The sequence below is a fragment of the Thunnus thynnus genome, chromosome 1 (genome assembly GCF_963924715.1).
Source record: "Thunnus thynnus chromosome 1, fThuThy2.1, whole genome shotgun sequence".
In the NCBI taxonomy this organism is placed as follows: domain Eukaryota; kingdom Metazoa; phylum Chordata; class Actinopteri; order Scombriformes; family Scombridae; genus Thunnus; species Thunnus thynnus.
In genome coordinates this window covers 3,197,123-3,212,332 of record NC_089517.1, presented here as the reverse complement: position 1 = coordinate 3,212,332, position 15,210 = coordinate 3,197,123, and the positions used below count along the sequence as shown (strand labels likewise).

At 37.6% G+C, this 15,210-nt stretch overlaps 1 protein-coding gene and 1 long non-coding RNA gene across 2 annotated transcripts in view; both read right to left on the bottom strand.

Annotated features, from left to right (window-relative positions):
• The window catches only part of LOC137187642 (uncharacterized), a 30,780-nt gene that overhangs the window by 1,530 nt on the left and 14,040 nt on the right, over positions 1-15,210 (bottom strand). The window lies entirely within an intron of this gene.
• LOC137186584 (up-regulator of cell proliferation-like) lies at positions 6-5,550 on the bottom strand. Its single transcript, XM_067595666.1, has one exon. It carries the CDS (start codon positions 4,817-4,819, stop codon positions 74-76), a length of 4,746 nt encoding a protein of 1,581 aa, XP_067451767.1. The 5' UTR covers positions 4,820-5,550; the 3' UTR covers positions 6-73.

Below are 15,210 nucleotides of genomic sequence, written 5' to 3'. Positions count from 1 at the left end.
AGGAGTTCATTTTTGTTTGAAAAAATCTTGCATGTTTTAAATTTGGTTTTGTTTAAAGACATTTGTATGTTGTTCACTTTATGTTGAAGGCATCTTTTAACCCCTTCAGTGCTTGTTTCTTTGTGATTCTCCTCCAGGCCTCTGGAACATCAGCTGGCTTGGCCTTATATTCTTGAGCAAATTTCTCATTGTATTTTACCAGTACATACTTCCAGTAGTCAGATGCCTCTATGCTGGGATCTGGAGGAATCAACCAGTCTGGATAGTACTTGGTGTAGTCTTTGTAAGGATGCCACTCTCCTTTAGTGTCTGCATTTTTAAATCTATGTTCACTTTGTACATCAGTTGTACACAGTGTTTCAACCAGCTTCTGAGTGTCTTCATACCTGAATCCAGCTAGACCTTGTGGTCGATGAACAGCTGCATGATGCTGCTTGTGATCTTTGCCTCCAGCCTCACAGGGAACTTTACAAAATGGACATTGTTTTCCACAACCAAACACTCGCTTGAAAAGCTCATCCTGTGGTTTGATCGGAAGTTTGTTCAGAGTCTCAGTGATGTTTTCAGACTTTGAGAATTCCTCCTGAAGCTGTTCTTTCAAGTCTTCTATTGACATTTTGAGGCTGTTGATAAATGGATGACATGTGCTTTTGATTTGAAACAGGGTGGTTTTTTCATCCTCCTCTGAAATTGAGATGTCTTTAATCAAATTCTTCCGCATTTTGCTGATGAGCTCTGTGATGCTTTCTTTGTTATCTGGCAGTTGAACACCATCTGGTCCTTTTGTGGCCTGCTCTAAGGCTGCTGTGATCTTGTCAACTATCACCTTCAGATTCTCTTGTTTCAGTTTGCACAAAGTTTTGTTCTTTGACATTTGTTCCTGGATTTGCTGAAATATCCAATCCTTCACATATATTTCATAGTTACGAATGTACTTGACCAAACTGTCAAAGTCATCCTTTTGCAGCAACTCTTTCTGAATGTTGTACTGGAAAAAGGAGCGGGAACAGAACTCTGCTGAATGACAACCTGTCAAAATTTCATCCACAATGTTTATCCCCAGAGATCTGTTGATGTACTCTTCCACAGCAGGTTTGATACAAAACTGGACAAAACCCTTTGCTTTGCGCTGACAATCATCTCTCTCTTTGTATAAATCAAGAAAATCTGTCAAGTACTGATTCTTGTACTTCTGCAGCTGAATTCGAGGATCATTATCTGACAAGAATTTTTGGTGCATTTTGAGGAATTCTCTTGAGGCAATGCCACACATGTGAAGTTTCAGGTCAATCACAAACTTTGCATTTATTTTGTGACTACTTTTATCAAGGTATTCATCTATTGTTTCAAGAAGCTCCCTTGTAAAAGAGTCCTGGTAATCTGTGTTTGTCTTTGCTTTATCAAGCACAAACCGTGTGCAAGACTCAATGACGCTGTCAGCAAACTTCTGCAGATCTCCTGGTCGAATCAGATGTTTAAACATCTCCATATAGGAGTCTGTATGTTCACGTCTGGCTTTGAATCGATCCTTACCAATCTCCTTTAAATTTTTAATGTTCTGCAATTCCTCATTAACATTCTGATTTGAGAAATTTCCTCTCAACTGATTCAGGACACATGCTGCGATATCTCGCTCTTTCAGGCCAGACACATTTTTAGTGGCTTCAGTCCACATCTTTTCAAACTTCTGTGTCAGCTGTTCATCAGACAGTTTATCAGAGTGTTTACAGTCACTCAGGAGCTTCATGACCTCGTCTTCAACCCCACCTCTGTATTTTTTCTGAATGTCTTGAACTTTTTTTGAACTTATTTTCAGCTCAAGTGCACAATCCAATTTATTGTTCACTGAATGTTTGATTTCCTTTGCGAGACTACTGACGCTTTTGAAAAAGTCAGTTTTGTATTTTTCTATCAGATTTACATTCTGGTCTTTCTTTTTGTAGTAGTTTGTAAGTTTCTCCTTCATTTTTCTTTCTTCAGTTGCTATTTTTTCTGACATCTGTGATTTTTTTGAATTAACCAATTTGCTCCAAATTCGAATATCAGCTTCATTGTCAGAATTTAAGATTTCCATCTCTGCTTCTGTTTGCCAAGAGAGGATTTCTTTTCTGAACTGCCATTCCCATTGATTGAACTCTTTGCAAAGGTTGTCGTAGGCACGAGCCACAAGAGTGTTTCTGAAACTAAAGATGAAGTTCTCATATTTCACTGCTTTCCAGAGACTTCTCATCCATTCTAGAAACTCTGGGATCTGTGAGACGTCATTGCTTTGGTCTGTTTTCACTGTTGCCAAAAGATTTTTCTTGAAATCTGCTACAGCTTCACTGTAACCTGTGTTCACTGCTGCCATCGGAGGGGTTCCATGCCAGAGTCCTGGGATGTTCCAGTGGTTTTTGTCCATGTCATAGTCCAGCACATCTGTGAATGCTGTAATAGAAGGCTTCTTTTCCATTTCAGCTGCGATTTGTGTTATTTCATTGAGCTGCTCCAAGAGATGTTTTCTGTCTGTTATGGTCTTTGCATGAGCTGAAACTCCAGAAACATTTTGATGCACGAAATGACAAACTGGCTTTTTACCAATATGTCTCATTCTCAAGAAGGCGTGAACTGCAATTTGCAGGATGTCTTTCATTTCTGTTGAGTTCTCCATGGCGAGGTTGATAATGGTGACATCACTTAAACCAATCACAAAGGTTGCCATCTGGTTGTCATGCTCATAACTTTCATCTAGTTCTGCCAAATCAGGAGATTTTAGACCCTCTGTGTCGATGAGAACTATAAATTCATAATTCAACTCATGTTTCATGTCCTCTCCAACTTTGAGGAAAAGCATATAAGCTCCTCTTGTGCATCTGCCACTGCTGACAGGAAACTGCACACCAAACATGGTGTTGAGGAGTGTTGACTTCCCTGTACTTTGAACACCCAGCACAGTCAGTACTAACAGTCTGCTCTTCCCTCCAACCTTCTTGTGAAGCTCCGTCAGCACATCTGTCACCCATCTCTCTGGGATGTTGGAAGCCTCTCCATCCAAGAGCTCTAAAGGATATCCATCCAACAGCATTTCAGCAGCCAAACCAGGGAGACAAGATATTTCATTAGCAGTGTTTCTTGAGCCAGAAATTGAGAACTCATAGATGAGTCCCATCTCTCTTATGTAATGCTCTACTCCTAAAGAGCTCTCCATCAAAGCCTTATCTAACGCTGCAGTGAGATTTTTATCTTTCTTCTTGCATTGCTCTTTGAATTTGTTGCGCAGCTCAGACAGTTTCCTCCGTGAATGTGTGTTAAACTTGAGTTTCATCCACTTAAGAAAAAAATCTCTTTTCTCTTTGTCACTTGTGGATAAAGTTTTAATAAAACTCTCCATTCCTTTCGACAGTCTTTGTTTGCTTTGTTCCTCCATAATTTTTTGTTTTTCTTCCTGTAGCTGGCATTTATACCCTTCAGGGTCTGAGTCACATTTCAATTTACACTCCTCCTTCTCTAACTGTGATAATCTTTTCCAGTTATCTCCCTGCAAAGGAAGTTGTTGTTTCTTGTAGTCTGGTATACTTCGCCCCTCAATGTCAACCATGATCTCCTCAACTGCTTTCTTTTGTTTTTCACTTGAGTTTTCATCCACAGATAGACCAAGTTCAACAGCTTTTCCAACCATATTGACAATGTTCAATGTGGGAGTTTCTTCTGGCAGTGAAGTCTTGATGGCTGCACAAAGTTTGTTTGAAAACTCTGCAACATTTACCTTTGAGTCTTTAATTTTCACACTGCTGTTTGGTAGCTCTAACTCTTTCACTGTTGTCTGGACAGACATCATGTCCTCTCTGGCGTTGTCCTTGCGATTAACAACCAAGAAGAGTTTGGATTTCACATCTTGAAGAGAAGTCAGAATCTTGTGCTCATTTTCTTCAACTTTGTCCAGGAACACAAAGGTCGCAGTTGACACTTGAAAAAGAAAATTGAATTGTGCGAGTGACTCACAAATGTCTCCTCTCAAATTGGCAAAGGCAACTGGTCCTGGAAATATGTCAAGATCTTTTTTGCCACAGGGAAGGTACCAGCAAACCTCGACCAAACCATTGGCTATTTCTCTTTTAAGTGTTCCTCCTTCCATATCTCCGTGTATGAAGATGTTGTGATTCTGTTGGCCACGACTGAGAACATGATTCAAAACCTGTGACTTGGACAAACTACAGTTTTTCAACCTCACAAAGGTAAAGAATGGTATATTTGCATGGACAATGTTGTCTTCAACAAACCCTCTTGATTTAGACAAATCATGTGGACACCACTCTTTGATGATGTCTCTCAGAGCCCACAGCATCAGGGAACACTGACTGTTATCACCATGAGGCAACAGCAGTGGGACAGAAAACTGGCACATTGTCATCTTGAGGGCCATTTCCTGTTGCAAGAAGCTGTCAGCACAAAGAAAGAGTGCGACTATGAGGTCGAGAGGGTTAACCTTGTTGTCTGCAGAGTCATCTGCAGTGACCAGGTCAAAGTCAAATGGATCACTGTTTTCGTCCTCCTCATCATCATTGTTTGATAATTGTGTGCAGTTTCTGCATTCTGTGTTGATTTGAAAGAGTTTCCTGAGAAAGCACCATGGTATTTTCTCCAGTGATTCAACAGTTTCATCATAAATCCTGTTTTTGTTGATTTCCAGAAGAGACTGAAGAGTGAGCTTGTTGGGATAAAATTTCTTCAGTCCAAGTTTGGAGAGAAAGTTGGAAAAGACTATGAAAGAGAAAAAAAGATCACTTGTAAAAACAATCAAAATTAACAGAAAAATGAGTAACCCTCTATGACTTAACATGTTATATAAAATTAATTTTATTTGTATGCTATTTTTAAATGTGTTTTCAGTATTGTATTGGCATCTATGGAGGACCTGATTTGATTCAGTTCAGACCCAAGATTGTGTTTTTTGTGAAATATCTTGTTTTCTGAATCATTGATGTCTTTAATTAACGTGCGTTATGAAATGCAGTTGTGTTTCTGGTTTGTAACTGTGTTTTGTGCAATGTTGCTCTTCAGGGTTTATTCTTATTACAGTACAGAAAATCAGTTGCATTGGCCAGTGTCAATTTAATGTAAAATTACTGTTCTTAAGAAAACCTCTTTCTTTCTTTCTTTTTCTTTCTTTCTTTTCCTCCTTCCTTCATTGTTTCTTTCTTTCTTTTTCTTTCTTTCTGTATTCTCTACCATGTTTTCAAAATACACTTACACAACACGTTGTTCCAACCAAGCAATCTGATTGGTCAACTAGACATTTAGAACGTGCTCAAATCAGCATAACAGCAACACCTAGCCATGCTCAAATGAAAAAAGCCTCATCACTAAAAATATTACTCCGCCATTCATTAGAACTACAGACCGTGACGTCACGCTAACAACAACAGTCACTTCTGGGTAGACGACTGGTGGTTGATTTGAATTGCTGAGATATGTGAACTTGGCAAACTTGTTTTTTTCTGTTGTCATTTTCAGCCGTAACTGTAACGTTTAAAGATATTTAGTTAAACATGATGGTCTGACATATATAACAGTGTTGCTTTGCTAGTGTCTTTGGTTTGTTTTGTTTTGTGAGGGGATCTGCGGTGAAAACCCGGAGCAGACTTTTGAGTTGTTTTTCTTTTATGTTTGTGAAACCAGATTGAACTGAACTGATTAGGACTTGTGGGGAAAACAAAACGGACCCTTTACTGAGAGGATTGAACTCTGAGACTGTGGGACGAGTTACACACACACACCGATGTCGCTTTGCTTGCTTGATTTAATCATCTATTGAACACTGAACTGAGTTGTACTGGTTTTTGATGATGTGTTTTTCATTGCTACTTGGTATTTATTATTTATTTATTTATATTTATTGTATTTATTGTTTTGTGTGGTTTGACTGAGCTATTTCCAACTATTTTCTATGAAGTAACAAACCCGTTACAACACACACACACAGTCATGTCGATGAGGCCCTCTGACACGGCTAAGTCATCCAAAAAACTGAGGAATTCAATACTAACAGATAAATTTAGAGCAGAGCAATATCCAAACTGTAAGACTCGCTTTACCAATGTTATTTTGTGATTATTATTTGTTATGTGAAGGATTACTTCAGGCCATAGCGCTCACATATCTGTTTCACTTCTTCATGCAAACTCTCAGTGTGCTGTGTATTGAAGCACTTACTTGGATTTAAAATATAGTGCAATGTTGTGTTGCATCATTACAAATTCACTGATATATATTCATTTCAGTCAATATATGATTATATTTTGAATAATTTCTTATTGAATTAATTGAAATTTTATTCAAACACCACATGATTGGACACTTTTTGGTGACAAAATGTGCTTAAATCATAAAACACAGAATTTGTGAAAAAATCAAACAGAATCTGGAAAACATTAAAACGGAGCTCATAAGGCCCTACATGACCTCTACTGAGAACACTTTTTTTCCCATTCAGTGGAAAACAACTTATTTAGACTTCCAGACATTACTTAGTGTAATGATAGTGTTTCAATTTGAGCCTGATTTTATATTTATTTATTTTGAATATGAGGATGCATTGTGCATGTATGTAATTTATTCATGTATTAATTTATTTATTTGACTCTCTTTAAGCTCAAGTCTATATAAAATATTTAATTAAAAATAAACTTGTATATCTAAAAACTGATTATTACAAACAAAAATTAAGCAATTAGGCTTTTATTAATGAACACAATCTGATTATTAGTTTTTTTGTTTATTAAACTTGAATTTGAAATTGACCATCAAGAAACTGTAAAATCACTACAGGCTGCTATGAAACGTTTCCTTTTGTTGAGACATTTAGTCTCAAGTGGGTGTTTGTTTGAATTTATCTCAGTATTAACATCTATATCAACACCATCTTCACCTCCACCTGCTTCACTCTGAACTGATGCTGCTCCGTCTTTCTCTCTCTCTCCACTTGTTGCAGTGACTTGTGTTTATTTTTTGCAACTTTGATTTGTCTCATCACTTCATCTCCTTTTTGTTTCCTTTGAACATTTTTGTTTCATACTAATGTATCAATAATTACATTACACTGAAGATCATGGTATCATAATTCTACGATAATTACATTAATATTTTGAGTTTATCTCAAACATTGGAGTTGAACTGTGGCCAAAGTAAATATTTTATAACAGAGTTCATGTTATCATTTCTTTTCTGGTGATTTCACATAAATCCCATTGTTGAACTGCATCTATGAGTTCTCCTTCCTGGTTCAGACCTTCATAAATGTCTCTTGGTTAAAACTAAATCTACTTCAATAAATGTAGGTAATGTGAGTGGGAGTGTACCTGTAGGCTCTCGTCCATCTGTGTCCATCGTAGTCGAGGTCAGTGTTTTCTCTTCATTCCCCTGCTCTTCAACATCTAGACACACAATTATATAGCATCTTTTTGTTTGACAGAACCAGTCCATCTTAAAAAATATATAAAATGCAATCCATTAGAGCGTTAAAATACTGCACATATTTCAAATCATCACTAACTAGATACAGTTATGATCAACTTCAAATTATATTGTGAAAAAATGCTTTGTGTCACATTTCAATACAAAACAGTCAAATGGTTCAAGCATACTGAGGTTCACTGACACCTGACATCAGACTGCAGGAGACTCTGGGACGGTTTCATGCATCTGTTGTATTTATACTTGATGTAGAAATCAAAAGTATTTGATACAACTGAACAACAGGTTTCTATTTACCTTTATCTCGGGTTCTGAGGAGGAGTGCAGTGAAGAGATATCTCAAAACACATTAAGTGTGATAAGTTATGTAACAAGTTATGTTGAGAATGTGGGGGATAGTCAACTCCAGCATATCTGTAAATTCATTCTTAAGCAGGTGTAAACAGCCATGATTAATCATCAGTCTGTTTAATCACTGCTTCACTTCTTCATAGTTATCAGGACTTTTTTTCATTGTACTGTCAGCTACATTCATTAGAAGTGATTTTCAACTTGCTGTTGATAAACACCTTTATTACCCTGCTGAAAGGAGATAATAATGTTATCATGAGTCAAGAAGCCCTTGAGTCGAATCTCATTTTGTCAGTTGTCACTGAACTTTTTCTAGTTACAGGACAACAGCATGGTAGACTATCAAGTCTTGCAAACTCTCTCTTGTTTCAAAATTACCTAACTACAAAACTAATGTAATGGAAACAGAGATAGATCATAGGTTTTTACATCACAGATGATGATCAAAAGGCTGTAAAATACGAGTCTTAAAGGTAAAACATAACGTTTGGTATGTAGGCTGTAATGGGAGGTGAGTGTAGGGCAGCTGCTCTGAAGGTGAACTGGAATGTTCTGTAATCTGATGTGAGTACAGCTCTACTCAACAGTGTAGTGAGTAATGCAAAGGGTCTCTACCACAAAGTGAACCTAGTGAGCTAGCCTGCTGCTAACATTGGAGCTAATATTGGAGTTGAACTGTGGCCAAAGTAAATATTTTATAACAGAGTTCATGTTATCATTTCCTTTCTGGTGATTTCACATAAATCCCATTGTTGAACTGCATCTATGAGTTCTCCTTCCTGGTTCAGACCTTCATAAATGTCTCTTGGTTAAAACTAAATCTACTTCAATAAATGTAGGTAATGTGAGTGGGACTGTACCCATAGGCTCTCGTCCATCTGTGTCAATCGTAGTCGAGGTCGGTGTTTTCTCTTCATTCCCCTGCTCTTCAGAATCTAGACACACAATTATGTATCATCTTTTTGTTTGACAGAACCAGTCCATCTTAAAAAATATGTAAAATACAATCCATTAGTGCGTCAAAATACTGCACATATTTCAATCATCACTAACTAGATACAGTTATGATCAACTTCAAATTATATTGTTAAAAAATGCTTTGTGTCACATTTCAATACAAAACAGTCAAATGGTTCCAGCATACTGAGGTTCACTGACACCTGACATCAGACTGCAGGAGACTCTGGGACGGTTTCATGCATCTGTTGTATTTATACTTGATGTAGAAATCAAAAGTATTTGATACAACTGAACAACAGGTTTCTATTTACCTTTATCTCGGGTTCTGAGGAGGAGTGCAGTGAAGAGATATCTCAAAACACATTAACTGTGATAAGTTATGTAACAAGTTATGTTGAGAATGTGGGGGATAGTCAACTCCAGCATATCTGTAAATTCATTCTTAAGCAGGTGTAAACAGCCATGATTAATCATCAGTCTGTTTAATCACTGCTTCACTTCTTCATAGTTATCAGGACTTTTTTTCATTGTACTGTCAGCTACATTCATTAGAAGTGATTTTCAACTTGCTGTTGATAAACACCTTTACTACCCTGCTGAAAGGAGATAATAATGTTATCATGAGTCAAGAAGCCCTTGAGTCGAATCTCATTTTGTCACTTGTCACTGAACTTTTTCTAGTTACAGGACAACAGCATGGTAGACTATCAAGTCTTGCAAACTCTCTCTTGTTTCAAAATTACCTAACTACAAAACTAATGTAATGGAAACAGAGATAGATCATAGGTTTTTACATCACAGATGATGATCAAAAGGCTGTAAAATACGAGTCTTAAAGGTAAAACATAACGTTTGGTATGTAGGCTGTAATGGGAGGTGAGTGTAGGGCAGCTGCTCTGCAGGTGAACTGGAATGTTCTGTAATCTGATGTGAGTACAGCTCTACTCAACAGTGTAGTGAGTAATGCAAAGGGTCTCTACCACAAAGTGAACCTAGTGAGCTAGCCTGCTGCTAACATTGGAGCTAATATTGGAGTTGAACTGTGGCCAAAGTAAATATTTTATAACAGAGTTCATGTTATCGTTTCTTTTCTGGTGATTTCACATAAATCCCATTGTTGAACTGCATCTATGAGTTCTCCTTCCTGGTTCAGACCTTCATAAATGTCTCTTGGTTAAAACTAAATCTACTTCAATAAATGTAGGTAATGTGAGTGGGAATGTACCTGTAGGCTCTCGTCCATCTGTGTCCATCGTAGTCGAGTGTTTTCTCTTCATTCCCCTGCTCTTCAACATCTAGACACACAATTATGTATCATCTTTTTGTTTGACAGAACCAGTCCATCTTAAAAAATATATAAAATGCAATCCATTAGTGCGTCAAAATACTGCACATTTTTCAAATCATCACTAACTAGATACAGTTATGATCAACTTCAAATTATATTGTGAAAAAATGCTTTGTGACACATTTCAATACAAAACAGTCAAATGGTTCCAGCATACTGAGGTTCACTGACACCTGACATCAGACTGCAGGAGACTCTGGGACTGTTTCATGCATCTGTTGTATTTATACTTGATGTAGAAATCAAAAGTATTTGATACAACTGAACAACAGGTTTCTATTTACCTTTATCTCGGGTTCTGAGGAGGAGTGCAGTGAAGAGATATCTCAAAACACATTAAGTGTGATAAGTTATGTAACAAGATATGTTGAGAATGTGGGGGATAGTCAACTCCAGCATATCTGTAAAATTATTCTTCAGTAGGTGTAAACAGCCATGATTAATCATCGTCTGTTTAATCACTGCTTCACTTCTTTGTAGTTATCAGGACTTTTTTCACATATTTCAAATCATCACTAACTAGATACAGTTATGTTCAACTTCAGATTATATTGTGAAAAAATGCTTTCTGTCACATTACAAGTTCAATACAAAACAGTCAAATGGTTCCAGCATACTGAGGTTCACTGACACTTGACAACAGGCTGCAGGAGACTCTGGGACTGTCTCATGCATCTGTCATATTTATTATTGATATAGAAATCAGAAGCATTTCATACACCTGAACAACAGGTTTCTGTTTATAAATTAATGGCAACTCTGCTGCCAGTTCTTTACCGTTTTTGTTGGAAAAATCTATAACAGTGTAGGCTGGCTGCTTACTAATCCACAACAGTTTGTTTTCTACGTCACATATTTAAATAAAATTCTGGGTGTTGGGTAATTGCCAAGTTTCCCTGGAAGTAGATCCTTATGCAGTTAGCTACAATAGCTAATGCAGGGACATCATTTCTGTCATTATTTTCAGTCACACTGAGATAAACATTTGAAATATTGAATCATGAATCATAACATCTAATGATTAAAACTCTAACTTTTCAAATACTGTGCTGTGAGTCCGGCCTGTCAATCAAACATGCCATTAAAGGCACAAGTCCCAACGAAACGAATGTGGCAGCAGTAAATAAGCCCATAATTAATTAATGACATTGCGACATCTAGTGGTGAAAGCTAGACGTCAACCTAAAGACCTTAAAATATAAAGGTTGGAGTTGCATTTAATTTATATGGAGGCTCTTTTTTGGACTCTTTTTTGTGGCATAGCAAAAAATGTGAAAAGCAGAGTTTTAACTGAGCTAAACATCCCTGTATTAAACCGTTTTCATGTCCTAACAGTCCTATGCAGGTTTTGACCCCAGTAATTTCTTACAATATAGTGATATTAAATTGGGTCATATTGTCATGGACCACCGCCATGTGACATGCACACAATTTCAAACCAAGATGAAACAAAAGAGAAAAGGTCTCAACTACCAAATAATTATTTATTTTTCACATAGAGGTGTTTGCTTTTGCCCACATTATTCCTAGTCAGGGAGGAAATGTGCGTCCATCTGTACTCAGGGATGACCTAACCTTGAACTAAATAACCATGAAAAACTATTATCTTCACAGGGGGGCTGGGCTCTAAGAACACAGCAATAATAATAATGTTGATAATAAAACTACTTTGAGACTGCACAGCATACAGTGCATTTTCTGCTGAATGATAGATTGTTTAAAGCTGACCTTTACCACTTGCATCATTCTATTGACACTCACCCTTGCAGCCAGACTGTGGTGTTGGTGGAGTGTCCTCTACTTCTGCACCGTGTAGATCAACAAATGAATCTTCATCACTGATGTCCTTAACAAACAAGAATAAGAATATGCATGTTCAGGTGTGTTAAATGAACCCATCCACTAATGAACTATTTTGTAATTTTATTTAAATTTATCTTCTGAAGATGTACAAGGAGCAATTTACCTCCATTGTTGATTTTATTACCAAAGTATTATAAATATCCCACAAAGTTTAAAATACAATGCTGCCTGCTTGACTATGGACCAAAACCAGAAAATCCTAGCACAAACCCGACCCAGAACCACTGCACACATGGACATATATGGACCATTTATACCACTGGCGGACTCGGTAGGGGGGCAGGGGGTCAACCACCCACTCCCCCCACCCCGACCCCCACCACCAACCCACCCCAGTGCCCCTGAGGACAACAAAGTATCACAAAAGTGCCCTCTAAGATGATCCTACTGTAAAGCAAACCATATAAAATGCCCCCTAAGGTGCCCACGCAAAGGAGGAAACATACCAAAGGGTAAATCAGGATTAAGTGCCCTATAGAGTGTCTCTCTGTGTGACAATCTGGAATTAAGTGCCCTGTAAAGAACAGCCACAAGATGTAATGCAGTGTCCTATAAGTTGCCATTATAATAGGGGTGAGCTGGAGCTTCTGTACGGGTGCCCTTCTAGTTCCCATAAGTCTAACATACTCAAGTGCAGAACTGGGTGCCCTTTCACTGAAAAAAAGGTATTTAGTCCCCTGTAGGGTGCCACCAAGTGTGAGAAAACATGATGCCATGATGAGTGCCCTTTTAATGAACAATTAAAATGGTGAATGTGCCGTATAGGGTGTACTATATATGAGAAAAACATTGTGAAGTTCCTTTCCACTGAAGAACATGAGGTACTGTGCTCTTTAAGACGCCCTTATGATCAAGCAAACTGGCCATTAACTGGCTGACATTATTCCATTCAGTTGATTTTGGTACAGTACTACTCAGTAGTTTGCTCAGTCACACCCCCTTTAGATTGTTCCATTGCCTTTGGGTCAGTACAGTCTGAGCTGCCAGCAACAACTGCATCAGTCCAGTGATCATTCTCCAATCTGAAGGTGATCAAAACCCAGTTTAGAAACAGATGTGGAGAAAGAAGGTTCTCAGATCTTCTGTTGTTCATTGAGAGGAACATCACAACTGACCATAACGAGGTCATTAACATTAACAAACTCATGGCCAAAAGAATTCTCCTTTGATTTCACCAATCTAGCGGCTGAAAACAGCTAATTCTCAAAATGTTAATAGTTCCATGTTTTTATTACAGATGTGTCTGTAATTACACTATTATTATTGTTGTTGCTGTTGATGTTATAATAATAATAATAATAATAATAATAATAATTATTATTATTATTATTATTATTATTATTATTATTATTATTATTATTATTATTATTATTATTATTACGTCATATTTGCAGGGCGGTGGGGGGTGGAGCCATGCGGGGCGTGGGGCGGGGGGGGGGCGCCCGCCTCTCCCGACTCCTTGCCCTCCGGAGGTAGCTGGCTGTGGTACCTCCACCCCTACCCCTCTTATAGTAAAAAAAAATCTATGGTCACCTTCCACTGGACAAACTCTCTCCCAAAGGGTCTGAGAGTGGTCCAGCTGGACTAGGTTTGGACCGTCTCCAAAACAGACAAGCAAACAAACAAACAAATACTACAGGAGGAATACCCCTTAGCTGGTCACAGCTGGTCTGGTCCCTGGGCTGTGGCTGTGATGTGATGGTGTCCTCCCCTCCTTGGGCTCTGTGTGTTTGGCTCCACCCCCCATATCCATATTAATTTAATTTAATTGATATAAACTCAAATAGATATAAATTGATATAAATTAATATAAATATCTAATTATTTAACCCATTTTGTATTATTATTGTGGCTGCCTCTGCCACTACCGCCGCCACAGTATACTATCAAACAAGACTATTATCATTATTACATTATATTGTTGTATTGTTATTATTATCATTATTATTATAATAATTATTGACGCTCTCACTTTTTCTTTCTCCCCCTCCCTTTCTCCCCTCCTCTCTCTCTCTCTTCTTTTCTCACTTTCATTCACTCACCCCCCCCCCCCCCTTCCCTTTTCCCACAATCAATCCATATTGCTTAGTTGTTTTCTACATTTACTGTCTTTTTCATTGTAATATGATGTTGTCATTGCTGTTGTTTGTCATTGTTTTTGAAGCTTGAAGCTAACCCTAAACCTAAAAAGCCTTCTTTAAGTGTGTTTTATTTGGATCTAGACTGTTCTGTCTAAAAAAGAAAATAGAGAGAAGGAAAAAAATCAATATCTGATCATCTGAGAAAGAATTGGGATCGATAATAGTGAACCAAAGTAAAATCAGGTTTGTCAATAAAAATACTGAAAACAGTTTCAGAAAAACATTTTCTCTGTGCATGATTCAGCAAATGCTAGGCTGAGGTTGTCACAACATGCCAAGGTTGAACAGGAAGAGCCCTCCATATCACATTAATGATGATTAATAATCTATTGTACAAATAGCTGTGCATTGTTCAACTTGTTTTTCAGGCACATAACAGAAAAAACACTGACAAAATAAAAGTATAACCCACCTTTGTAGAAGAGATTCTCCCATGTTAAAAATACATTCTTCTATCCAGGAGTTGGTTTCAGTCATGCAGTCTTCAGTTGTTAAGGCGTCTATCTGTCCTGTGGATGGAGTCAGCATCTCCCTGCATGTGCCAAGGTGGTCCTGCATCACAGCCCTTTTATTCTGTTGTGAAGCTACTTTCACTTTTGGTTTGCACATAATGATCATCTGGTTTCTTGGAAACAGAACGTCCATTTACAGTAAATCACCTGATAAAACTTAAAGCCATCTTAGTGGACAAATTTGTTTTCCCTGCTGTGTTGCAGAATTAAGAAAATTTAGGAAAACCATGTAGAGACCATGAGAATCACAATCATCTCAGTTTCTCCATAAAATTAAGGAATTTAAAGTATCAAGGTAAAATAAATTCAGGGTTACATTTTGTTTTATTTGCCTTATATGTTGACATAAACCTCCAGTAACTACTAGCGGTGTGCCCAAATACAAATACGTTATTTGGCAAAGCACAAAGAGTGGATGTTTTTACAAATATTTGTTTCATACAAATATTTTAAAAATCATTTGTTTTCAGGGAGAAAAAAAAGACATGTCAAATACCAGCGCACAGGTTGATTAGATCGCTATCTCAGTCTCTCTCCTCTGCTCCCTGTTACATCTATCAGCAGGTCTCAACGAAGGGAGTCA

What these genes read in the sequence shown, in the direction of transcription:
- LOC137186584 (XM_067595666.1), bottom strand. Translation starts at nt 4,819, where the DNA reads ATGTTAAGTCATAGAGGGTTACTCATTTTTCTGTTAATTTTGATTGTT.